The sequence below is a fragment of the Ursus arctos genome, unplaced genomic scaffold (assembly GCF_023065955.2).
Source record: "Ursus arctos isolate Adak ecotype North America unplaced genomic scaffold, UrsArc2.0 scaffold_34, whole genome shotgun sequence".
NCBI lineage: Eukaryota > Metazoa > Chordata > Mammalia > Carnivora > Ursidae > Ursus > Ursus arctos.
The window spans coordinates 10,702,646-10,729,581 of NW_026623030.1; the positions used below are offsets into that span (position 1 = coordinate 10,702,646).

Genomic DNA, 26,936 nt, shown 5'->3' on the forward strand with positions numbered 1-26,936 from the left:
ATGGTGGATTTTATGTCAGTTAAAAAATAGAATACTTCTATATGGTAATCACTCATTTAGCACATTTTTATTGAGTGTCTGCTGTGTGGCAGATAAGATGATGTTTTAGGTAGTGCAGTGCCTATACCGGAGGTGTCCGATGGAAATCATTAGCTTTAAAGTCAGTCCTGTACCACGCATCATCTTTGGTACCGGAAATGTATCTAGGAGATAGTACCGGGCCTCACACAAAGGTGCAGTGAGATGAATTAATTATAATGAAAATAACTGCTATCCATTGAGCACTTGCCGTGTGCTAGCCTGGATGCCGGGTGCTTTTGTTTATTTTATGTTATTTAATACTCGCAACAGCCCTGTTGATAAGAAAACCGTGTGCAGGTCAAAAGAGAAAATAATTTGTCCAAGTTAATAAGAGCCAAATCCAGACCTCAAACCCAGGTTTGCCACGATTTTTATTTTTCTGTTTTCAGCAGCCAGAATCCCTTTTATTAAGAATAATAAGACAGGTCATGATAACAGGTCCAATTTAATGCTCTAAAAGCATGTGAACAGGGTGGGCCCAGGGCTCTGATTATTATCAAACTGGCCCCTTCTGCAGCTGTCCAGAAGTGCCCTCTCAGGCTTCCATTCCTTCAGGGACTGAGGAGGTGGGCATTCGGAGAAGCTCCAGTCTCCAGAGGCCCTGGTGCGTGTCAACTGGCAGAGTCCCCAGACAGCAGGCTGCTCCAGTAACCCCCACCCCTCAGCTCTGCAAAGAAAGGTACAGAATGCCACCCTGTAGAAATCATCTGTGAAGTTTCCCTGCTGGAGGGGAAAATCGTCTAAGTAGCACGAGTACTGCCTCGTGAAGTCTTTGTGATCCATTGGATAAAGCTGAGCATTTTGCAGATGGTGACTACAGACTGTCCCACAATTTGGGAGGACGGAGATGTCTCTTTGAAGAGACTGGAGAAGTTAGATGGTGAGAAAGGGACCAGGCGATGGTTTCCCAGAATACCAGGCTCTGCTACCAGTGTGGCTGGAACCTGGCTCGCATTCAGGATGTCAGTGAGGTCCTCCTGTTCTCTGCTCCTTGCAGCAGGGGGTTCCAGGCTCCTCAGCTCGAGCGGCTCTTAGGCTACATTTGCACCTCAGCGGAGAGACTACGGAGGCAGCCGTCTGCTCGGTCATCATTGCCACATCAAGTAACTTGTCATAGGCCATATGGCTGATTTTCTCGCCAGCTCTCATGAGCTCCGGGAGGATGTGAAGTAGGTCGTGGCCTGTGTATAAATGTGGCACTCAGAAGCTTCAGAGCATCTGCTACCCCCAGAATTTAATTTATTGCATTAACAGAACCAAACAAAAGATCAGAGAGTCTGGAGCCAACAGTAGGTTACAGACACTGCCCAGGCTGGCCTCTTGGGCCCCATTCAGCTCCTAGGCACTGAAGGGAGAAGTGAGTTGTGTGGATTGGGTCTTACTCTGTAACATTAGTCGAGCACGTGTATTTTTTAGGGCATTGTGCTATTTCCTTTCCATGCATCCTCTCCCTTAATTATACTGTGAAGCCGGTACTATTATCCTTATTTGCCTGAAGAGAAAACAGAGGCTCATAAAAGTTCAGTTGCTTGCCCAACGTCCCACAGATGGAGATCCTTCTCTCATGGAACTTATATTTTAGCAGAAAGAAAAGAGATTAATGGTAAAAAATATCGAGGGCCTGAGATCCAGTAGGATGTGACCACTAGGATTGCATTAGTAATTATACTTCACAGACTCCCAGATGCTATCAGTCGTGAGATGCACCATCATTGTACGCATCACTGAGGGAAAAAATACTTCCGGTTAAACAGTGACATGCATTGGTTGACAGACGCATTCCAGTCTGAAAGATTAAAATGTTCCCCTTAGAACTGATGAAAGGTGGTAATACTCTTCTCCTTTTCCGTGTGCCAGTCCAGTGGAATCTGATTCATGGCTGGGACCCGTTTGGTTAAGGTTTGCTTCCTGAGACATGCCAGTATCGTTCACGTCCAGAAGCAGAGCACTCAGCTGCATCTGGGGAAGGCTGGCTGTTCCCGCTGGTGCCTGACGTCTGCTCCTGAAGAAACTGACTTAGCTCATATTGAGGCGGGTGGAGGTGCTAAATCAAAGAGGGCAGGAAGACACTGGCTTTCCGCCACCGGAGGTTTTGCCCAGGGCTGTTTCAGGGCTCCCACCTGCCCAGGTTATATGTGGCAGGCTAATCTCCCCTTCAAAAAGGAGATCTTGCATATATCCCTAAATTTCAAGTTTCCTGTTGAATTATCACCGAATTTTAATAATCTATCATAGATGTCATGTGTTTGCTCTAAAAATTGCCTAACTGAATCTGCTGTCTGCGTGGCACGCATCTGGAAATCGAAAGTTCTAAGTTTAAGGTCTGCCTTTGCTGTTAAAATATCAGTTTAACCTGAACACTGGGTTCTTTACAAATAATAACAGTACAGCTAATACTTACTGAGCTTACACTATGGGCCAGATCCTATCCTAAACACTTTACATAGATCAACTCCTTTTAGTTCTTGTAAAACCCCATAAGGGAGAAACTATTAGTATTTTCATTTTATGGATGAGGAAACTGAAATATACAGAAGTTATCTTGTTCCAATTCACAGTTAGGATGTGGGAAAGTCAGGAGGGTTACCTATGGAATCTTTCTCTACTGCTTCCCTTTTTAAAAAATTTAGGTTTATTGAGGTCTAATTTGGTAAAGTAAAAATCAACGTTCTAGTTGAACACTTCGACAAGATTTGACAAATACACACACCGTCAAAATACAGAACATTTTCATCACCTCGAAAAGATCTCTTGTCCCCTCTGTGGTCAATCCTCTCTCTGCCCCCAGCCCTTAGCAACCACTGATCTGTATTCCGTCTGTATAGTTTTGTCTTTTGAAGAATGTCCTGTAAATGGAACCATACAGTACTTAACCATTTGTTTCTGGCTCCTTTCACTTCGTGTCATGCTTTTGAGATTCACCCATGACTGTTTCCACAGCTCCTTTTTAGCACTAAGAAGCATGTCTTTGTGCCAATATATCACCATTCGTTCATGCCTTTATCCACTGATAAACATCGGTCTGTCTGCAATAAAGATGCTCCGAAGCTGCCCTTAACCCGTGTGCACAGGTGTGCACCCGAACATGTGCTTTCACTTCTCCTGGCTAAATACCCAGGAGTAGGGTTTCAGGATCATACGCTAAGTGCGTCTCTGGCTTCAGAAGATACTGCTGACTGTTTTCCAAAGTGGCTATCATTTTGCATTCTGACGGACACTACGGGAGACTCCCAGTTGCTCTGCACCCTCTCCTGCCCTTTGTATAGTCTGTTTTTTTAGTGTTGGCCATTCTAGCAGGTGCACGGTGGTAACTCATTGCGGTTTCCGTTTGCATTGCCATAATTACCAGTGATGTTGAACATCTTTTCATGTTCTCATTTGCCGCCTTCTCTCAGCTTTTGTTTGAGAAAGCCATATTTCACCTTCATTGTAGAAAAATGTTTTTGCTGGATATTGAATTCTATGCTGAAATTTTTTTTTTCTTTCGGTATCAGCCGTTTCTAGAGACATCTGCTCTTTGTTCCCTGTATATCACCTTTTCCCTTCTGCCTGCTTTCAGGATTTCATGTTCGTTTTTGGTTTTCAGCATTTGACTATGATGTGTCTAGGTGTGTTTTTTGTTTGTTTTGTTTGCTTTTTAATTTTTGTTCTTAAATTTATTTGCTTGCTATTTGCCGAGATTCTTAGATCACCTTTCACTGACTTGGGAGCATTCTTAACCATTATCTCTTCTAGTATTTCTTCTGCCCCCTTCTCTTTTTCTTCTCTTCCTGGAACTCTAGTTGTCAGATCATTTGGTGCTGTCCCACAGCTACTGGATGTTCTGTTCAGGTTTTAGTCTCCACCACCCCCCCCCGGCTTCTTTTTTTTCTCTTTGTTTCATTTTGGATGATTTCTATTGACCTGTTTTCAGATTTATTGAGTCTTCCCTCAGCGGTGTGTAGTCTGTTTATAAAGCCATCAAAGAAATTCTTCACCTCTGATGTTGTTTTATTTCTAACATTTACATTTGACTCTTTTTAGTTTCCGTGTCTCTGCTGGAATTTCCAGTCTGTTCAGGCACGCTGTCCGTCTTTTCCACCAGATCTTGATTGTATTAATCATGTGGCCCCTGTCTAATAGCTCTAAGAGCTACATCATTATTGAGTCTAATCCTGTAGATCGTCTTATTGCTTGTGATGAGTGCTTTTTATTGTTGTTGCTGCCTCTTCTTTCCTTCCTTGTGTGCGTGTTTCATGTGTGTGTGGTAATATTTTGTTGACTGCCATACGCTGTGTGTAGAAGACAGTACACACTGAGTAAATAGAATTTACACCTGGAAGTGGGCAGACGTGTTTGGTGTGGGGACTGAGCCACTATATCAGATGAGCTGGGTTTGGGTATTATTGTTTCTGTCTTTACCCTCGTTGTACCAGGCTTCAAATTCTTCCAGCAATAGGCTGCTCTTACCTTGTGCTTAATGTAGAGCCTGGGATACCATTGGGTTTTTTGTTTCTGTTCCACCATCGGCTTTGAGTAGTTCCTACGTGCCTCCTTCTCTGCACTCATTCCCTCCCTCCGTGGTAGACTGCCGTTGCTTGTTACTTGGTACTGTGCTCGTGGTGAGCTGAGGGGGGTTCTTGGGCCTCCTGCCTCACCCTCAGTCTTAGGACATTACTGGGCCTCAGAGGTGGGGCCTTTTCAGCATTCCCACGTACCCCCTCTCTTGCCAGCGGTCAAACACTGCCTTGTATCCCTGGTGACTCTCTGGAAGGAGAGAATTTCCTGCCCCTCCCGTGGGGGCAGCAGACCTCTGCTTTGCATTGGTGCAGGACGTGGGGGCTCAAGGCAACCAGGGGCTGATGGCTTTTGCCTCTGCTTTTCCCTTAGAGGCAGGGGATCTGCCTGGTTACTTTGGCAGGAAAGAGAGAGTCTCCTACGCCCTCCACAGAGGCAAACAGGTTTTGCTTCTATCCCTCCGTGGCCCTGGGAGCAAGAGCGTTTGCTGCTCCTCCCACAGCCACCTGTAGCTTTTGCCTCTTTTGAGAGGAAGGTCCAGGAAGTAGGCAGTGTTTCACACCTGTCCCCCAATAGCAGTGAGGGTGTCCTGTACGAGTGCCACCCAGGGGGACTCTTTGGCCTCCTTCCCTATTCCAGGCATTCCTGTGGGCACTGGGTCTGCACAGAACTGCTTGCAAGTGAGTGTAGACTCCTGCTGTGTCCGGGCCCCTGCTCGTTCTAGACTGACAGGCCACCCCACACTCAGCCTCTTAGCTCCTTTCTTCTTACTTTTTTGGTAGCCACCTCTTCCTCTCATGCTCCATTAAAGATGAAACGCTTTGTGTGGCCTGACTGTCCTCAGAGGGTCTTCTTACTTTTTAGAGTTAAATTCTCTTGGTTGGCTTGACGCTTCAGCCTTCTGATGGGTTGAAGAAGAGTTTTGAGCTTTTTCTCATTGTTCCGATGGAAGCAGCATTCTCTTACTGCTTTCTACATACCAAAGGGAAGCTTTTTAAATCCCAGTCCTCAACTCCCTCTCAAGGACTTTCATTTCCAGGATCTTGTTTACACTTCACTGGTTAAGATACAGTGAAGTGGTTGTAACCCCTTCCTTGAACCCACCAATCAAAAGGGGAGTCCAGAGAAACCAAATGTGCTTCGTGCAGAGTGATCGGAGTCACTGTGTTTCCCCCTGTGCAGAGAGTCGCTTCTTGTGCCATGGTTTCCTGCTCGGCAAGTGCGTGTGGACCCTCACGTGAGCATTGCACCCCGAGGTGCCGGGGATGCCCGAGCCGCTGTAAAGCCCTTCTCTTTGTACGGCTTTCCCTCATCAAGTGCCTCCCTGCAAGGAGGCCCCGTGTTCTCATGTGCTTCCTCTCATCTGTCCTCACGCATTTGTGCAGTACAGGAACAGGTGGTGGTCTCACCATCCTCCAGACTGAGAGAGGCAAGAGTTCTGGAGGTGAAGTGCAGCCCCTGGGATCACACAGCCCAGCTGGTCCGGAACGCAGACTGTCTGACTCCAGCGCCGCCCCCACGTAGGCCGAGCCCCCGCGCCGTGTGCTAATTCTAAGTTCTCCCGGGTTAAAAAAAAAAAAAGAGCCGCCACAGTCGTTTGTTCAGGGTTTAAGCTATTCATTCTGTGATTTGATCCTGAAACGTAAGGCAGTCTGGTTTTGTAGACGAAAAACAATATCCCAAATTGGATCATGTTAGGTAGGAAGAGTTTTGTTCGAAACAGGTTGGAAAGTGAGCCCTGCGGCTGTGCCCCAGGCTGAGGGCTGGTGTCCTTTTGTCTCCCACAGCTCTCGTTGGCGCCTGCGGAGGGAACTACTCGGCCATGACCTCAGTGGTGTATTCCCCTGACTTTCCCGACACCTACGCCACGGGGAGGGTCTGCTACTGGACCATCCGCGTGCCGGGGGCCTCCCGCATCCACTTCAGCTTCACCTTGTTTGACATCAGGGACTCTGCAGACATGGTGGAGCTGCTGGACGGCTACACCCACCGCGTCCTGGTCCGTTTCAGTGGGAGGAACCGCCCGCCTCTGTCCTTCAATGTCTCTCTGGATTTTGTCATTTTGTACTTCTTCTCAGATCGCATCAATCAGGCCCAGGGATTTGCTGTCTTATACCAAGGTAACCCTTTCCAGCCTCCTCGGGGTCCCTGCAGGCTGTGCTCGGGCCCCGCTGGCATGCCGTGGTCCCCTGCGAGCCTCAGGCGGGTCTCGATGGGGCTGCGAGTCAGGAGCTACTGACTCAACTTGCGGATTTTCCCACCTCCCATTTCAAAACTTGCATACATTTACAGAAAAGAGGTCACACCTGTCCATTTTGCTACTTTAGTTGTCCTGATGACAGTTTTCATGGCAGGGTTGAAAGAAGACCTGAAAGGAGGAGCTGAAACTGATAGAATTAGAAGGCTTTAAAAAGGTCATTTGGAACTGGGTGTTATATGCAAACAATGAATCATGGAACACTACATCAAAAACTAATGATGTACTGTATGGTGACCTACATAACATTTAAAAAAAGGAAGGAAAGGGAAGGGAAGGGAGGGGAGGGGGAAAGAGGAAGGAAGGAAGGGAGGGAGGGAGGGAGGGAGGAAGGGAGGAAGGGAGGAAGGAAGGGGAGGGGAGAAGAGGAGAGGAGAGGAAAAGAAAGGAAAGGAAAGGTCATTTGGACCATCCTCTTGCCTCTCAATATCCCAGCCAATCCCAGAAGACTAGTTTCCCGTCTTTCTTCAAACCCTCCTAAGGGGCACTGGGCTCCATTGGAAGAACATATGACTCTTCATCTCATGGCTGTGAGTTAGAGCTGCACGTTGGATGTAGGGATTACGTAAAAAAAATAAACTTTAAAGAAGAAAACAAACAACAACAAAAAACCCTCCTAAGGTGGAGCCCACTCTGTGCCCCTCTGACGTGCACACACACGTGCGGGGCGCATCTGTGCGCCAGCACATGAGAAACAGGGGCGTCTGAGACCTGGTCTTTGTCCCAGATGCCAGGGGCTTTGGGAAGAGTTCGGTCAGCATGTGCTACAGGAAGCCAGAGGGAGGAGGCCTTCCCTCAGGTGGGACAGACAGTCTTGAGAACAGGTAGGATTTGGGTCAATAGATAGGAAGGAAGGAGGCATTCTGGGCAGAGGGCGCCATAACTGAAAAGGCACGGGGAAACAAGAAAGCAGTCTCGGATGACCTCAAAGAGACCAGTCAAATGGTTAGAAGGTGACAGCTCCTTCCTTCTGAGGCTTTCTGGGCCAGAGCCGGACAGGTTCTGCTTTGGGGCCAGCGGAGTCAGTGGAGAGAACTGCACCCAGAAATGAATCAGCTAAAAACACCTTCTCTTCCTAGCCAGTGCCTCCTCGTCCAGAGTTCTTTGTTGTCGCCATCAGCTCTGCCCCCCTCTTAATTTCTTTGATATTCCAGCTGTCAAGGAAGAGCCGCCGCAGGAGAGGCCCACTGCCAACCAGACGCTGGCCGAGGTGATCACGGAGCAGGCCAACCTCAGCGTCAGCGCAGCCCGGTCCTCTAAAGTCCTCTACGTCATCACCACCAGCCCCAGCCACCCACCCCAGACCGTCCCAGGTAGCAGTTCCCAGACACCAGCAAAGGGGTGGAGCCACGGGGCTCGAGGGCAGTGCTCTTGGCAGTTCGAGAAGACACGCTCTTCCCAGGCAGGTTGTGGGTACTGGCTCTGTGACTGTCCTGGCCTTTGAGGGACATTTTCTCAGTCGCTTGATTCCTTAGTCCTTAGGAGAAAGTGCTCACCTTGAAAGATCCAGCTCATGTGCCTTTTGTACATTGTGATTAATCAGCTAAGCCAGTGTTTTCCCACTTCGAGGATGTCTTTCCAGAGCTCCCAAGTTGCAGCTCCCTAAATTCACTGGCATGTACAAGAGCTCTATTCATTCATTCATTCATTCATTCATTCATTCATTTAAAAGACACATAAGTGCTTCAGTGGTGCCAGGTGCTGTCGTAGGCACCGGACTATAGAATGAATCAAACAATATCCTGCCCTCCTGTGGCTTGTACGTGGGAGGAGAAAGACAAGAAGCAAAATAGCAGGTCATGTAGTGACAAGAGCTAGAAGAAAAGTCATGCTCGAGAGGGGTGGACGGGAGGTAATGTCTGTGGCTGGAGCTGGCTAACTTGGTTGGCTACATCCTTCCATATTCTCTTTTCTGTCTGGGAAGATCTAGCCTCGGGGTTTCCCCGCAGGGCCCACCCAGGTCAGGGAGAAGAGTGCCTCCAGTGCTTGCTCCGCGTTGCTAGTTTTTACATCCTGGTAGGATTTCACAGGTCACACATCTCTTTCCTCAGATGAGGAAACTGAGGCCCGAAGAGTTTATATAACTCATCTGTGATTGCACAGTGATTCCAGTGGTAAAGACATCATATATACCACTCCTTTCACCTCCCAAGTTGAATGCACTCTGGACCACACTGCCCGCTTCTCTCCAAGAGGGAACTCTAGAGCAAGGCGAGGTGCTCAGAAGGCCTGGGGCTCCTTGCCCACCCAGCTCTCAGCTGCGTTTGGCGGCTGCCCCCACTATAGGCGGCTCCTCAGCCGGATGTCTCTGAGCTTCCGGTGTTCACTCGGGCCTTCCAGCAGACCTCCTTCTAAAAACAGAGCTCAAACTGGTCCAAGAAACCCTGTCTTTTGTACTTGCAGGATGGACAGTGTATGGCCTGGCAACTCTCCTCATCCTTACAGTCACAGCCATTGTAGCAAAGATCCTTCTGCACGTCACATTCAAGTGAGTACAAGAGAAAGCTGCCTCATTCCAGGAGGGGAAGGCTCAGAACTCCTTTTCTACTGTGCTTCATTTGTCCGGGGACAATTGTAGCATCAGAACACGATGCCAAAGCCCTTAGTCCGAGGGACCACAAGGCAGCGCCCATTCCTCATTCTCTGGAGAGTGAAATGTACAACTGGACAAATCTCTCCAAGGTTTGAGGGATTGTGTTTGCTCCTGGCTCACAGGATGTGATTTCAAGGAGGATTGAAACAGTCTGGGCATAAAAAGCAACAGTTTCCAATTTTTGACTTGTGCTGGCCCCTTAAAGAGATCTTCACCTTAGAGCAAAGATTTCTAAGACACTACCATGCCTATTTCCTAATGCCTTCTAGAAATTGGGAAACATTCTTAGGAAGAGAAGCCTAACATTTTGTTAGCGATTGCTTAATAATTATTTAAAAACAATGAAGAAGCTTCATCCTTCAATTCTGACTGATATGGAAAAAAGGTATTTCTTTCTGTAACTTTGCTCCTCGTTTTAACAGTCCCGCCTTCCAGGAAAGCAGGCAGTCATCTGTGCTACTGATGTTTGTGCACTTCCAGAGAAGAGCTCTGATTTTTTCGAGACCCCCCCTACTCTGTCTTTCCTGTGGCTCCCCGTCCGGGCTCTCTCTGCTCCTTTGCTCCCCCAGTTTTATTGAGCTCTCTGTATTTCAAGGCCTTTCCTGAGCATTGTGTCTTATACATCCACCTTTTTCCTGACCTTCTCACTTGCCCTTTGCCACAGAATTTTTAATACGTGAAATGCCAGCTCCTCCATTGCTTTGTGAAGGCTGCCCTTTTAGGCTTCCCTACACTGCAGTTTACATTTTTCAGGGGAAACGGTGTCTTTTTTTTTAATGTTTACTGAGCTCGTGCCTGAGCTGCAGTGTACATATATCTATATATTGAAGTCATAATTCACACGGTCTGGGAAAGCCTGTCAGGTGCAGCATGAGAGCAGGAGGCTTTCTCACCGCACACCAGGGCCCCACAGGGCATGTCTGACTCCCGTGTGACACTGGAGTCCCTCGGCAGCTTCCCCGCCAAGCAGCCCCAGGGGGGCCGACGTGGGGGGACAGGGGTACCTGTTGGCGGTAAGGCAGGACGTGCCTCAAGCAGAGAGACTTTGGCTTTATCTTGTTTTAATCAAGGGGGCTTCCAGGTAAATGTCATTTGAAGAAAGAGTTCTCCTATTAAAAAAAAAAAAAAAAAAAAGAATTTGTAAACTCCTCTTCTCTCAGGTCAGCCCCTTGCAGATTTGAATAACTCTTCCAGTTAGAAAGTTCTTTGTTATACTGAGCTGGAATCTGTGCCGCTGCGTTTCCAACCCACGGACACATTTCCTTCCCACAACAGCCCTTCAGACCTCCAGAAGCATCTGTTAGGACTTTCCTGAGGCCTCGCCTCCCTGAATGCCCCATTTCGTAGGTACAGGCATCTCAGGAGACGGAAGGTTGTTTGGGAATCTTTGTTGCACCCTACTTGAAATATTAAGTTGTTTTTGCTTGACAGATCCCATCGCGTTCCTGCTTCAGGGGACCTTAGGGATTGTCATCAACCGGGGACGTCGGGAGAAATCTGGAGCATTTTTTATAAGCCCTCTACTTCGATTTCCATCTTTAAGAAGAAGCTCAAGGGTCAGAGTCAACAAGATGACCGTAATCCTCTTGTGAGTGACTAAAAGCTGCCCCCTCCATGCCCAGGACACGAGGTCCCTCCGAGCTTGAGGCCACTGGGAACCTGCGGTTTCCTCTGACTGACTCTCCCTGCCTCTCCCTCGGCCTCCCTGACAGCCTCTGCAGGAGCGCCGTCCTACGGGCTGGGAAGGGACGTCCTGCTGCGGGGACAGGCCTAGCGTGGACTCCCCCTGCTTCATCGCTGCACTTAGGAGAGAGACCCAAAGTCCCAGGGTCTGCGGCCTCCCTGTGCTTTTCTCTCTCTCTCATCTAGAATGGGGGTGTCAGGACAGAGGGGCTGAGATGGCAGAGATGGTTGTGTCTGGCACTGGGCTCAGGTACCTTCTAGACGACTGTAGGGTGGTGGGTAGGTGTAGTATACTCTGAGTCTTGCTTTCTTATTTTCTATTTTGTCCACGCAGATCACTTTCTCCCATTCTTTATGGTTTTAAACAGGGAGGATTCTGAGGTTCTCTTGGGGGTTGGCCTGGTCCTAGCACCCCAAAGCTTAAAGAGGGCCCATGCCCTGTTCTGACTCTGGGGCTTTGCTGTCTGGGTGCTGGATGAGGGTGGGCCTCCTCCAACCTGGGAGAGCCTGGGAATTGACGCCCATCACATCAAGCCTGCCCCCTGCCACACACAGCCTTCTTTCTGTTGCTTTCCATAGCTCGATGATTGCAGAGCAAGCCTGCGGAGTGGTCGTGTAAAACAACCATTTATTTATTCACACAACAGACTTTCCTGAAAGCTTTTATAGGCACTCAGTGACTCCTCGTTGTATAGGGCTGCCTGGCCTTGCCCCCACGCAGCTTGTGGTCCTGTGGAACCTGAGCCGGGCCCCATCTGTCCGTGATTCTCTGACTCTCCGTTCAGAACAGGGAGTATAAATGTTGTGGCTTAGCCTTTAGGCGGCATTAGGTGAGACACAGGTGCCAGCAGTCCCTTCTGCAGGCGTCACTCATTTTAGAAGATGAATAACCACCCCACAGCCTGTGCTCTCTGCGGCCCTCTCTGTCCCTTCGTATGGGGACAGAGTGCAGTCTGGAATGGCTCAGTGGGGAGGGAGAGGGCCCTTGTCCCTAGCCCCACACTGCCCTGCCCTTCAGACAGGGAAGAGAGTTGCAGAGAGAGGTATGAGGACTGAGAGGGAGGCTTTGGGAACTGGGAACTCTCGAGGATAAGCCTCCCAAAATGGAGAGGTACAGCTGCGGTGGCTGCTGGTCGGGAGGAAGAGCCGTCTCCAGTTTAGAAGTCCCCACCATCCGGAAGCAGGCTTTGTCAACAACAGCTGAGAAGAGCAGCCTGGGCCTCCGAAGGCCATTCCTGGGTCTTTGTTAGAGCACAGCTCTCCCAGAGGCACCTGGGCCTCAGGCCTCTGGCCTCACAGCTTCCCTCTTTGGAGCACTTTGCCTACCTCCCCCATATCCTCAGCTACTGTCTGCTGTGGCCTTTCCTGGGGTTCTGCCCTGCCGGCGACCTGTGTGCGCCTGGCTGCTCCCAGAAACGCAGAGGACCCTGTGGGGCCAGCCGGGAGGTGTCTACAAGGAGAGGTGACACCCGGCAACCAGGGGAGATGCTGGGGGCTGGCAGGCAGAGGAGCACAAGAGGGGGGAAACAGGGCAGTGTGTCCACAGGAGGGCAGGGGCGCTGCCCCAGCTATCGTGTGAGGCCTGCTGTGGGCACAGAGCTGCTCGGTGCTGTCTTCACGCTTTGATCTGGAAAGGGCGATTACCCCAGAGCAGCTGTCCACAGGACCCTGAGTCTGGAGACAGAGGCCTGTCCCACACGACTGGAGATACACGGACATGTGCTGTCTCTGCTCGAAGCTATTCCTGGCTGCTGTGGAATCTCCTCTGAACCAAGTGTCAGGTGTGTGCAGCCACAAAGGGCCCTGTGCCCTGAATAGATCCATTCACAGCACAAAGGGAATGTGGAATTTAGCCCCGGGAGGGGGTCGCCTGGCCAAGGGGCAGTTGTTCAGCCTCCTAGGGCTTCCTGTGGCCACTGGCCTTTGGGGCGTCCCGTGGGTCCACCCCCCCACCCTGCCCACCCGCACAGCCAGTGTGCCGCCTGAGTCTGCAGCTGGAGCAGCCCACTCTGAGACCCAGGAAGTGCTGGTGACGCCCCAGTGCCCTCCTTCCTGCTGGCCCTGGCACAGCCCACTGCCACCAGGATCAACTTACTGTCCAGGGAGCAGCCCCAGGAAACCCGAACCGGCCTCAGGACAGCCCTGGGGGAGAGGCCCTAAATTGTCCCAGGCCCAACCACCATAAACACCTCAGGCTCGGTCTTCCCTGGCCATGGTCGGATCCTGTCAGCAGCACCCCACAGAGGTCCCCTGTGGCCAAGTAAACACCTGAGGGATAAATTGTCCCAGAGGAGGTGAGGTGTGCTCCCAGGAGCACCATAGGAGGCCCGCACTTGGTCTTTTAAGAAACTTCTTTAGAGAGAAGTGGGAATTGGAGGGGCTGGAAAGCATGCCCCTGAGAAAGGATATCACGGATCACATAGCAGATTAGGAAAAAGAAGGGGAGGGACTTCGGGGACCACTGTGGCCTGCCACTTTGAAAACATCCTGCCCTAAGCCTTTGCCCTGAGGTGACGGAGGGAACCAAGGCTGTGAGTGGTGCCTCTGGGCCTGCGTGCCCTCCTCACCCCTTCTCTGCGGGATCCAGGCTCTGCCTTCTCAGCATGTGCCGCCAGAGAAGGGAGGGCTGCGGGCAGCTGATCTTGTTGCCTCCGTGGTAGATGCCTGCAGCCAGCTGTGGACGTGGTCTTAGCTGTGTTTCACGGTATCCTTGGCCCCTCTGGAAGGCACGGATTGCCTAGTCACTTGCAGAACAGAGGTGTAGGCATGAACCCCAGGTGTCCTCCACATCCCCCCTCCCTTGTCAGAACAGCGTTGTGAGCGAGGTAACCCGGCTGCTACAGCTTCTGAAGTGTGGGCTCTGGCTCCAGACTCCAATCGGCCAGAAACCGGCCAAGATCAAAGCGCTAGCAAGTACAGCTGTTCTGGCCCTCAGGCCAGACCCACACAGCCCCACGCCCTTGGCCCACGTCAGCCCAAGGCAGGAGCTGGCCTGACCCCGCCGCCAGGCCACGCCAGGCGGTCGTGACACACCAGCGGGGCCCACAGGCCATCACCAAGCCCCGTGCGTCCTGGGCACTTAATCTTCACGAGCACTTAGCAGTGGCCGGCCTCCGAGATCCTGTGTCCCTTGTCCGATGAGGCCATCCCAGGTCTCCCCCAGAGCCCAGTCAGCCACCACCCTCTTGGGTTTTGGATCTCCCGTTGGATGCTCCATGTCTGCTTTTGTTACTACCTTGGGAACTCTGACCCTTTTGATTGTTTCCTCCGGTGTCTTTGTTTACCTTCCTGGCTCTTCTACCTCCTGGCCGTGTCTCTCAGCCTAGCTGCCCTGGCGTGGGGTATTTCTCAAACCTTCCAGCTGCAGCTGCCTCCCCCTCAGGTGGGACAGCTCAGGGGTGACGATGGCGCCTCACCCCGCTGCCTGCAGCCCCCAGGGGAGCCCGTCTCACAGGCTCCTGTGTTGCCAAGTCGAACATACTCCACAAGGCAGAAGTGGGGTGTGGAGGAAAGTCTGAGGTGAATCTGCTTCAGAAAGGATGTGTCTTCAGGAGCACATGGTGGGGGACCCTTTCCCTTCCTGCACAGGGAGCTGCCGTCTTGGGGTTCACGCGGCGTCAGGACCTGCCCCATCCAGACTCACCTTCCCGCAGGGATCTTGACTTCGGATGACAAGGCTTTATTTGTAAATATGCTCTTAATATGCAACTTTGAGAATAAAATAGAAACATCATGTATTTTAAAATATAAGATGAAGTGTGACGCACTGTATACAATTTAATATATATTTTTAGGATTTTGTTATTTAAGAAAATGGAATGTAATGGTACTTAACTTTTACAAAAGAGAGAAAAATGTTATTTTTACTGTCTGGAGAAAATAAATATTCTCACTGTTGTAGAAACAGCGACGGGCCCTAGCATGTCGTTTTTATAGGGGTGCTCCCAGAGCCCCGGAACGAGGGGGGTGTCACGTGCTGGCAGACCGTGTGCTCTTCTGAAGTCTGTGCAGATGCCAGGCTTCCCCATTTGCTCAGTTTTTCCGGTTAGCGCCCCCAGGTTTCCTCGGCTTTGACCCACGGTAGATCTTCAGCAGGTCAGGTCTGAGGAGTTGGAATTCCAAGTGAACACCTCGGAACCAGGGGCCGGTCAGGGCAAGAGGAAGGGGCTTTATGCTCAGAAAGACCTAGGTTTGAGTTGACCTTGTGTGGGTCAGTCCACTTCTCAGCCTCAGCTTCCCCTCCTGTAAAATGGCATTGTATCTATGCCTCAAAAGGGTATGAGGATTAGGTGAGAAATGTCTCTAAAGTGCTTATGTCATCATCGCACGGGTCCCCTGTGGCCAAGTAAACACCTGAGGGATAAATCTTTTTGCCTTTCAGAGCAGCCCGTTCTTCCCCACCCCTCCTTGTTAACGGCACTGGTAGCCGCGCCACCTACGAGCTGCAGGCCCCTGCCAGGCGCCGCGCACACCCCAACAACCGTCTGGTGGGTACTGTCACCCCTGTCTCGCCCATGAGGAGACAGGCTCAGAGGGGAGCCGGGGGTGGTAGTTGAGAGCACAGACCTGGAGCTGGCCTGCTGGGACTCAGCTCCCACCATTCATTCGCCGAGACCAGGGAGTGTAAAACAGGCAGCCTTTGAAGGGTTTTGGCAAAGGAGTGACATCAGAGTCCCAGTTTAGAACGATTTCCTACTTGAGTTAGGAAAAACAGTTGGAGTGGGGTAAGGCCAAGGGGGAGGAGGCGAATCAGGAGGCTGGGAGATAGACAGGTCCAGCGAGAGATGCAGAGGGCCTGGCTGTGGAGGGAGGGGAGGCCCCGCGTGAGAGACAGCACACCACACCCATCGGCCAGGGCCTTGGGCTCACCCCAACCCCACCACTTACCGCATGACCTTGGGCGAGTGACCCAGCCCTGTGCCTACTTTCTCATCGGCCAGTTGGGGACAATTACAGTATGTATGTACCTCATAGAATTGGGGTGAGTTACCTGTAATATGTTTTCAGAAAATGGTAGCTGTTCCTTGTTATTTTAGGAAGGGGGTGCGGTTAAGAACAAGGGTGATGCCCAAGGATTCTGACTGGGGGCTGAGGGGAGGAGAGAAGTTCAGTGTTTGAGGTAAAGGTTGTACATGGCGCCAGGTGTGAGAGAAAACATGGTGAGTTCTGTCTGGACTAATTTGAGTGAGGGCCCTGAGGGACACTGAGGCAACCTGAGACCCACAGAGGGTTAGGCCCAGGGAGCACAGCCCATGGAAACGTGGGCACAGACAACATACTGGGGTGTGTCTGAGGTCATTTCAGAAGGCTGCTGAGGACAGTGTCTCAGGACACACTCAGGCAGGTGAAGAGGAACCGGGGCTGGTTCTGGGGGTGCAGGGTGGGGGCAGGAGAGGGGGCAGCCCCAGATGCCAGGCTTCTAACCCGACTGGTGCAGGCACATACACACCGCTGGTTCTATGAGCCCCAGTTCCAAATTCTCGGGCGCTGATTTGCCAGGTAAGGTCCCTGCCCCAGCCGGTCACGGCTAGGAGAAAAGGAGGTGCAGGCCAGTCCCACAGAAGAACATTACGCAGACGTGTCTCTCAAAACATGCCTGGAACACTTGCCTCAGCATCCCTGATGTGCTGTTCAAAACGCAGGTTCCTGGGCCCCACCGCAGACCGCCTGGGTCAGAATCCCTGGGAAGCTTCTTGAATGATGCCAGTGCTCACTGGAGTCTCACAGCCACTCTACTCTGTCTGAGAAGTTGGGTCAGCGGTCCCCTCCTCTTTGGGAAGCGAACTGCCCGCACGCAGACTGCCGGCCGTGCAAGTTTCCCCGGGCTGGGCTGCGTCCTTTGCTGCAGGCAGCATATTTGTTATTTAAGTGCAAAGCCTGTCACTCAGGACAGAGAGGGCTAGGGGATACAAGGCACGGCACAGCAGGTATTCCAGATCCTTCTCCAGAAGGCCCACGACCCTGACACGGGGCCCAAGCCCTCCTGTCCCGCCGTCCCCCACCCCTTGCCGGCGTGGGCCTGCACCGCCAGCAGCCAGCCCAGACACCGCCACGGCTGTCACAATACGAGGGCTCCAGAAAGGCCAGCTTCACTTGAGTGTTTATCTTCTCTCTGTTCCTGGAAGCTCTTTCCTGAAGGAAAATATTTTTGATGGCGGGTGGAAAACAAGTGGGGTGGCCTTGCTGGTGAATTTCTTAGAGACAGATCAGCCTGCACCAGGACAATGGATGCAGCTGCAGTGTGCCACTGTCCTGCCTAAAGTGGGACCATCGGAGTGGGCTTTGGGGACGCCGACCTAGACCTCATCCCTGTCGTTCTTCCACACCGGAGAGCTGCGGACATTGGACGACCCACCCACCGGGAGCCCGCACCACAGCGGCATCAGCCTCCTCCTTTGTCAGGCAATCAAAGGCTCTTCTTCCTGTGGAGACGAAAAGGGCTGGACAAGAGTGACCTTGTCTCCAAGCTTGGAAGTCACATGATCGTCTCCTCTCCCCACTGGGCTGTGTGTGCCTGAAACTGCAGACAGCCTCTGGGACTCAGAACTGGGAAGCCTTTGTTCCTCCGTGGCGGGGTCGGGTCCCCATGGGGGATTGTTTGTGCTTGGCTGAAAGGGACACTTTGGGGATAGAATATTTCGACCTCAAGAAGCAGCAACATTTGCTTGTAGCTGGAAGTCTTCATTTCTGGTCTCCAGCTGTTGTCTGGAGCCACCAGGCCCCAGCAGGATGGAACTCTGCCTGGCAACGGGGGGCTGGCGGCACTGGGCTGGGCTGGCCGAGGACCAGCCCGTGTCCAGGAGGCCCATCTCCAGGACAGCCCGGCAGCAAGGACGCCGGCGGCCCTCCTCCCGAAGCCGGTCACTGGGCTCCAGAATCAACCTGCTAGCGGCGGCCGACTGGGCCGGGGAAGGGCTCCACGGTGGAGCGTATGAGGGGAAAGGCAGATGCAAGCTTACTGCCCAGAGTCCTCAGGGGAAAATCAGAAAGGACTGAAACAGCCAAGGCTCTTGCAACTGAGGAGCTTCAAATTTCACTAATTTCACTCTCAGGAATGCTTACCATTGTCCCCGTTCAAAGGAGGCCACCAGACTTTTAAAAACTTAGCAGGGGCCTGTGACTTTGCACGTTGGTGGCGTGAATTCGTCTAATGAACATGCCTTAGCTCCCAGCACCAAACGTAAAGTCGGATCAAGAGCCCTCAAGGGGTGTTCCAACCTCCTATTTGACCCAACAGGGGGCAGCGTTTTGATGGGCCTGGGGTGAGCGGAGGAAAGAGCTTTTCAATGTGCAAGGATAAGAATAGTGATGCTGGCAATTATCATATTAATAGTAGCTAGACACTGTGCCTAGCACTTGGCAGACAAGCCAGAATTCATCTTTGGGACAACCCAGCCTGTGAAGCAGAAGGGGCTCGGCCCAGTGGACGGCAAAGCCAGGACTCAGCCCTTGTCTGCTGGCTCCGAAGCCAGGGCCCCTTACTCCTGGTTGCACTGCACGCCTCTTCCACCCAGGCAGGGGCATGGGCTCTGAGGGAGGCCCCGCGGCCCCCAAGTATCTCCGCATCGTGAGTGTCGCCTCCAGACAGCCCAGGGACAGTACAAAAACAATTTGCCTGGAGTGGGGAAGGCAGCAGACCTACACTTATGTACCTGTTTGAGGACACAGACCCTTTTGAGAATCCGATGAATGTTATCAAGCCCCTCCTCCCCCCCAAAGACCCATACCTACAAAAAATCTGCATAGAAATTCTGGAGATTCCAGGGACATCCCCACCCTTCCACCCTGCCCCCCCACTGTGAAACCCTTCCGTGGATTTCAAGTTTAGAATATCTCCACTAAGCCATAAGCAAGTTTACCTAAAAATTAAAATTAGACCAAAAGAGGACAGACAACAAGAGGAATAATAATAACCATGGATACACTTTTCTGATCACTTATTACGTGTCCACAACTTTTTCTGCTAAGTAATCACTACTTTAGGCTTCGAACACAGCTACTCAACTCTGCCTGCGCTGGCTGGGAGACACCTGCTTGTCAGCAGCACAGCCCATCCACCGGAATCCTCAAGGATCCCATCACTGCCCAGCCTGGAGCCATCCGCACAGTTCCGAGAGGGGTAGGGGGTCGGGGGGTTGGGGAAGGGTCCCTGAGGCCCACGAGTAAGCAGCCACAGACAGCCTATAAACAAACGGCAGGTTGTGTTCTGGTAAAACCTAACTTATGGACACGAAACTTGAATCGTCTATAACTTTCACATGTCACCAAATATTCTTCTTTTAATTCCCCCCCAAATTAAAAAATGTAAAAGCCAGTCTTAGCTCGGGAGCCCTACAAGCAGGTGGCGAGCCCGCAGACCCTGGTTTGCTCAGGGAGGTTAAACAGCTCCTTGAAGGAGCACAGGAGTCGGGACTTGAGCCCACCCCCACAACTACTCGCTTGCCTGAGACGGCTGAGTTGAAATTGTGGAGAAAGGGGAGGGAGAGTGGCTGGCGGAGCAGAAAGGGGGACCCTCGTGCATGGCAGCACTCTGGGCCCTGGGAGTGTAAGGGAGGGCCCAAGAGGGGCTCCTTCCTCCCTCTTTGCGTGAATGCTCTGCACTTCGGGGAGGGCGGCCCGTTTCCTGAGCTGCCCCTCCCAGGGATGGAGGCCTCAGACCCGGGGCAGCTGGTGGCCCTCACGTCGTTTTGCGCCTCCCAGGTTCTCTTAATTATAACCAATTTGCCACCCTCAGCAATTCCTTGTTCTCCTCTGCTAATACCCATGAGTTGGAACCATCAGCCGGACTCGCAGCCAAAAGCTTGGCTAAAATCACTTCCCCTTCCGGTGTAGGGAGCCCTAGTCTCTGACAGGACTGCTTTCTTCTCCATCCTGTGAGGCGGGCAAGGCCGGCCCTTTTGCATGCTGCCTTGCTTGGCTGGGAGTTACCATCCAAATCTCTTAGCAAAGGGGGAGACAGAATTTGTTTAACTTTCTCCGTCTCCCTACGTTCCCAGCTGGCTGTCAGGCTCAGGGAAACTCACTGTCAAGGGCAGCTTCCTTCCCTGGTCCTCTTCACCACTTCTCCACTTAATCGTGTGACCGCGGTGGCTGGCACGAGATTTACCAACCCTTGATTAACATGGTTTAGTCGAACTTTCGTTCACGGCTTAATTTTTATCACTGCTGTAACCCGTGGGGGTGTGGCTGAGCAAGGCATTATTTGCAACCTGGGCCCAAGGCTTTGGAACTCTCTGTTCGGAAACACACACTGGGGTGTTTGGGGGTGACAGGCATCCGAGGCTGGGGCTGAGGAAGTGTCAGTACGAGGGTGGGAAAAGGACATGAGCTTGATGCCACACCCTGTGGAGGTAACCTTGACCAAGCGACCTGGCTTCACTTTGGCAGCCTTGATTCCTCATCGGAGGAACATTAAGACCATGAGCTCCAGATTCGTGGGGACCTAGATTCCTTTGGACTCTGCGGTCCCGAGTTTCCACATATCATGTAAGTTACTTCACTTTTCTAACCTCAGTTTACTCACCTGTAAAATAGGTACAACAGGTTTTTCATAGGATAAAATAATAAAGGTAAAATGTTCAGCTCTGCCACCGGTATTCTAATGATTTTTATCAGTGCACTAAGGGTCATGATCCTGTACCCACAAAGGTCTGGGGAGGAGTCAGCATGTCAAGGGCCTGACCAGTAGTCCTGACCCTGCAAATGGGAGCTTAATCACATGGTTCTCAAAGCAGATCTCACAGAGACCACCAAGAGCACTTCCGATGCCCCCTGCCTTTGGGGTCGAGAACCCCATTTATCAAACTCCAAACAATACCCCAAGTAAGCCAGGTTTCTCTTCAGAAAATAATTCCTGACTTGTTTTCTTTAAGGAGCTAGTTTTCCCCCAATCCATTCAATAGGTGGCCCTATTTTATAAAAGTATCTGACCTTCACCTTCTCAGGGACATATCTGGGGGGGGGTGAAAATACCCTTCTCTGCTGGCTTCACGCCTGGAGTGCATTTCCTCATCTGTTGCTTCGGGTCAGGAACAAATACTGAATTTGGGTACTCCTATTTCCCTCCTGGCCCCGGGTGGGCCAACAGTTAGGCTGAGCCCCCGGGCCTAGCTCGCCGGGGGGAAAGCTCAGAAGGACTCCGTGCCAGTCAGGCTGCCCCTCCGCACACCCCCCAGACCCTGCCCTCCGCGCCCGCGCTTTCCCTGCGGGAGCCTGCCCAGCGCAGCCTTGCTCGCCAGCGCCGCCAAGTGGTAAGACCGGAGAGCTGCCGAAGAAGGTGGGCCCTGAACCGTCGCTTCCGCGCAACCCTCCTTCCCGGTCATTAACTTCGGATTCTCACTCTCACCGTGACACCTAGAAGATCTGCGATTTGCTAGCTGTGCTAGAAGGTGAGTCCCCTGGGCCTTGCCCCACAGAACCCACAACAGGAATATCTTTATTTAAGAGCATCCTTCCCTCCCCGCCGCTTATAAAAGGAACCAATTACATCAGGCGGGAGTGAAGCTGCCCCACGCCAGCCGGGATCACTCCCAGAGACACCTGCTGGTGCAGGGGGTCAGCAGGACACTCGGCCCCCAAGCCAAAAGGTCCTTCTCTTTGTTAAGTACAAAATAAATATCCCCACCCCCCTGAGCTACTTGCAGTACAAATGTTTATGCCTTTGGAAAGAGAAAAAAGAAAGACGGTTGCAAGTTCTCCCTGAGCAGATGGGCGCCAAGGCAGTAATTAATCCTAGGCAATTGGGGTGTCTGATCTTCTGCCAGCGGGTCTGCAGCAGGTTGGGGGGGGTGGCCGATGTGGTCTTCTGCTATAACTTTGTGTTTGATGGGCCTTTGAGGCCTTGAAATGAGCTCTGGAAACGACTGGCTACATCTTTAAAACTCTGAATTAGGCACTAGGGACCCACCCCCAGAAAGCCCCCAGCACCCTCTCTAGGTGAAGGGCTGTGAGCAGCCACAGCATTCCAACCACACAGGGAGAGACCCCCGGTGGTGGGTGTGCACACGGAGCCTGGAGGAGGGAGGCCCACCACTGGGCTAACATTTGCTGAAGTCACATCAGTGGTGAACATTTATTAAATGCCTAAGAATCAGGCTCCCTGCTAAACTTTACACATAGCATATTATTTCATTATTTCATTTGATCTTCCCAACAACCCTGTGGGGTGGGTATGGTCATATTCTCATTTTACAGATGAGAAAATTGAGTCTCAGAGAGATGAAATCCGTCACTGACATCATTTAATCCCAGCTGAATAGACTCTCTTCTTCGTGTAAAATGTGTCCTTTGCCCAAGGTCATCAAGCTTGTGAGTGGAGGCAAAGCTGGGACGGAAACCCCAGGCTTTACAACTTCAAAGTCACATCCACCCATCCTTGTCCATTTGTGTTCACAAAAACAAATGACAAAGGTCATTTTTCAGACTTCCAGAAGCAGTGCCCAGCTCAAAGGAGCTAACCTGTGGCAGCTCGGTACAGAGACTATGGTCAGGGCTCCCCTTGGGTGTAGACAGAGAGAGTGAAGGGGCAGTTGTCAGACTCCCATCATGAGAAGCTAGCGGAACTGAGAGGATGAGCCCCCTCCATCTTTCCAATGAGGAAACTGTGGCCCACAGGGGAATTCATGCCCAAGAGGACACCCTGACTTTGCCTCCACAGTCAGCATCATTTCCATAGCTGCATGGAGCTTCCTGGAAAAAATCGAGCAGGTGGCAAGAACCGGACTGGGAATATAGGTAGAAAGCTGATCTTCCTGGTGTGTTTCCTAGGCCCTCAGTGTGAAAGGAGGGCATGGTGCAGTTTCTAAAGGTGTTTCTTGCTTGTGCAAAGCCATCCACGGACTGGTTCCAACTTTAGCTCCATCATCTTGTGGATTCAAGTCACCCTTGTATCACAAACAGGCAGGTGAGGGAATGGAGTGTGGGTAGAGGGTCTCCAGGAAATTTTAGGGGTGAGGTCTAGGAGTGTACTCCTTCACTATACTTCAATTCCTCCCACATCCCATTGGCCATAACCAGTCACATGGGCTCACCTGGATGCAAGGGCCTCTGGGAAATGTAGTTTTCCTACAGGCGAGGAGGTATGGGAAATGAAGTTGGTAGGTAAATCCATGGCATTGTCTCTGACACACTATTCTTACATTCATAGTCATGGGGCACCTGACTGGCTCAGTTGGTAGAGCACGTGACTCTTGATCTCAGGGTCATGAGTTCAAACCCCACACTGGGTCTGGAAACTACTTAAACTACTTCAAAAAAAAGTTTATAGTTATGTCAGGGCCTGAAATACATCAAGATCAGGGGGAAGTCCAGTATGTGTGTTGCTCAGCACATGGGACGAGTAACAGAGGGTGAGGCTGGAGATGTGGGCTGGCCCAGTGTGAGAAACACTAGTGAAAAGGTAGAAGGGGAAGAGTGTACCAATTTGCAGTCAAGCCCCATGTGGCTCAGTCCCTGATATCAGTCCAGCCATGGCAGGAGAAAGACAAGATGGTGCCAGAGCAAGATGCAGAATCTTCCAGATGAGTGTGGAGGGAAACACAGTATCCCTGAAAACATCAAGGGGAGGCCAAGCCAGGCGTCTTTACTGGCTCTCCAGAAAAGAAGAGGATGTAAACTGGGAAGTGCAAATAAAGAAGAGAGAAGAGAAGCAAACAGGGGCACTGGAGCATTCTAAGACGTATGGGCTGGTGCCAGCAGGGCCTCCTTCACGGGTGTGTTACTTCTGCAGTCGCAGAGAGCCCTGTGTTCAGAAGGGGCCCATGCTTGACTCTGCTGTCACCATTGTGAAATTCTTTTTTTTTCTCCCCAGAACAATCTCAAGTTTTTTTTTCCCCATTTATTTATTTAAATTTTAATTCCATTAACATACAGTGCCGTATTAGTTTCAGGCATACGGTATAGTGATTCAACAATTCTACACATTACTCAGTGCTGGTAATGGTGAGCGTACTCTTTTTTTTTTTTAAGATTTTTTTTTTTTTTTTGAGAGAGAGAGAGAGTATGAGGGGGAAAGGGTCAGAGGGAGAAGCAGACTCCCCACTGAGCAGGGAGCCCGATGCAGGACTTGATCCTGGGACTCCAGGATCATGACCTGAGCCGAAGGCAGTCACTTAACCAACTGAGCCACCCAGGCACCATGAGCGTACTCTTAGTCCCCATCACCTCTTTCACCCATCCCCCACCACCTCCCCTCTGGTAACCGTCAGTGTGTTCTCTATAGTTAAGAGTCTGTTTTTTGATTTGTCCTTTGTTTGTGGTTTTTTAAAAATTTTGTTTTGTTTCTTAAATTCCACATATGAGTGAAATATGGTATTTGTCTTTCTCTGACGTATTTCGTTTAGCATTATACTTTCTAGATCCATCCATGTTGTTGCAAATGGCAAGATTTCATTCTTTTTTATGGATGAATAATATTCCATTATATATATCTTTTTTTTTTTTTAAGATTTTATTTACTTATTTGACAGAGAGAGAGACAGCCGGCAAGAGAGGGAACACAAGCAGGGGGAGTGGGAGAGGAAGAAGCAGGCTCCCAGCAGAGCAGGGAGCCTGATGCGGGGCTCGATCCCAGGACCCTGGGATCACGCCCTGAGCCTAAGGCAGATGCTTAACGACTGAGCCACCCAGGCGCCCCCCATTATGTATATCTTATATCTTCTTTATCCATTCATCTATTGATGAACACTTGGGCTACTTCCATAATTTGGCTATTGGAAATAATGCTGCAATAAACATAGGGGTGCATATACTTTCCAAATTAGTGTTTTCCTATTCTCTGGGTAAATGCTCAGTGGTATTGCTGGATCGTATGGTGGTTCTATTGTTAATTTTTGGGGGAACCTCCATACTGTGTTCCACAGTGGCTGCACCAGTTTGCACTCCCACCAGTAGTGCTTGAGGATTCCTTTTTCTCCACATCCTCACCAACATGTGTTGTCTCTCGTGGCACTGATTTTAACCATTGTGACAGGTGTGAAATGATATCTCATTGTGGTGCCATCTTGAAATTCTTAATAATTTTCCAAGAAGGAGCCCCACCTTTTCATTTTGCACTGGGCACCATAAATTATATAGCCAACCCTATGTCCAGAGATAGCAGCACTGGTTCTAGATGACTCTGCCCCCAAGACACGGGGTGCTGCTGACATGGGCTGCTTTCTAGCCTGATGGGACAGCAAGGCCACAGGAACTGGGTCTGAGGTAAGATGGGTGGGGGTGGTCAGCTCCAGAGTGTCTTGCTCCTTAATGTTCCCAGGTATAAACATTCAGAAGGGACTGGTTTCGGACTCCACTTGCTCAGGGAGCCAGATTGGGAGGAAACAGGTGCTTGCTGGCAGGAGATTTTTCAAAAACAGAATGATGAGCTCTGAATAAGGTGTGATGTTGAGGATGACGGATGAGTAGATGAAGTCCAGGAGCCCAAAAAGGAAAAATCAGATGAAAGTGAGAGGGAGGGGAGACATGAGTTTCCCCCAAATCGCAGCCTGTACATTTTTTTAAATAGTCCTGATGTTGGAGATATTACAAGAGCAGGAAATAAAATGGAAATGGCTATGGATGGTGGTGGTTGGGGGATTCTCTTGAAGTCAAAGGATTCAGGCACAGCTGGCAAGCTGATGGGAGCAGCCCTCCATTGCAGTAGCTAGAATAGGCCACACGTAAGGGAAGAAGGAAATTGGCACAGTGAGCTCGACCTCGTTACAAAGAAGAGGCGTGATTAGTAATAACACCTTGCTGTCGTTTGTTCAGCACATACTGTGCCGGGCACTGTGCCATGCACATAGTAGTTACCCCTGCTGCGTAACAAATTGTCCCCAAATTTAACAGCTTAAAACAATGATAATTTATTATCTACCTTTTCTCTGGGTCAAGATTCAGGAAGTTTAGCTAAGTGGTTCTGGCGTAGTGTCTCCCACGAAGTTATAATCGAGATGCCCAGCAGGGAGGCATTCATCCGAAGGCTTGACTGGGGATGGATGTTCCACATCCAAGATGCCTCACTCATGTTGGTGCTGATGGCTGAGGCCTTAGTCCCTCACCACTTGAGCCTCTCTGTGGGGCTCCTCAACACCTGGGAGCTGGCTACTCCTGGAGCACATGATGCAGGAGAGAGGAAGATGGAAGGTTCAAGGTCTTTCATGATGTAGCCTCAGAAATCACCCTCCATCATTTCCACAATTCCTGTTGGTACAGAGGTCAGCTCTATTCGGTGTGGGAAGCAACTACATGAGGGCATAAATACCAGGAGATCACTAGTGGCCAGGAGGGGAGAATCATGCCAGGTACCACAGCAGGTTACTTGCATGATCTCATTTAATCATCACAACAGAGTTTGTAATAATATTTTTCCCTACTCAGAGGGAAAAAAGTTTATTTGATATCAAACAACTAATAAGTAGCAGAGTTGGGATTTGAACCGAGCTGGCCCTTGGATATGTCTGAACTCTGAGCTCAGTGATGTAAGCAAGGACCAACAGAAATGTTCACAAAACTTTGTTAGACACTGGACTCCAAGTAGCGAGATGTGTTTCTCTCCTCTGAAAAGTCCTGAGGGAAAGAGTCGCCTTCTCCCCAACTACCTCAGAAGTCATGAGGAGCTTTGGTCTTGGGAGGACAAAAAGTAGGAGGCAGAGAAAGGTGCTGCCTTACTCCAGTCCCTCTTCATTTCTGTCCAAAAGGAAGGGCTGCTACTCCATATGAGTCTGATTCCAGAACAGTGACTGGATTGAGTTTACTAGTGGTCAGGGTCACTCTTAGAGATCTTCCATACACACACACACACACACACACACACACACTGCTCTATCTCCATGCACACAACCACAC

General features: G+C 50.8%; 1 protein-coding gene across 3 annotated transcripts in view; it reads left to right on the forward strand.

The window, feature by feature from the left end:
• Positions 1–15,018, forward strand: part of KREMEN1 (kringle containing transmembrane protein 1) — a 62,521-nt gene extending 47,503 nt beyond the window's left edge. Inside the window, exons 6-9 of one of the 3 annotated variants that reach the window (XM_044378986.3) lie at positions 6,366–6,698; positions 7,990–8,237; positions 9,239–9,323; positions 10,860–10,891. In XM_044378986.3, the coding sequence (XP_044234921.1) occupies positions 6,366–6,698; positions 7,990–8,237; positions 9,239–9,295 (638 nt within the window). In that variant the 3' untranslated portion in view covers positions 9,296–9,323; positions 10,860–10,891. Of the gene's footprint in view, positions 1–6,365; positions 6,699–7,989; positions 8,238–9,238; positions 9,324–10,859 lie in introns of all 3 variants that reach the window. The other 2 variants (XM_026484730.4, XM_026484731.4) reach the window with 2 other exon arrangements.
• The last annotated feature ends 11,918 nt before the right edge of the window (positions 15,019–26,936 follow it).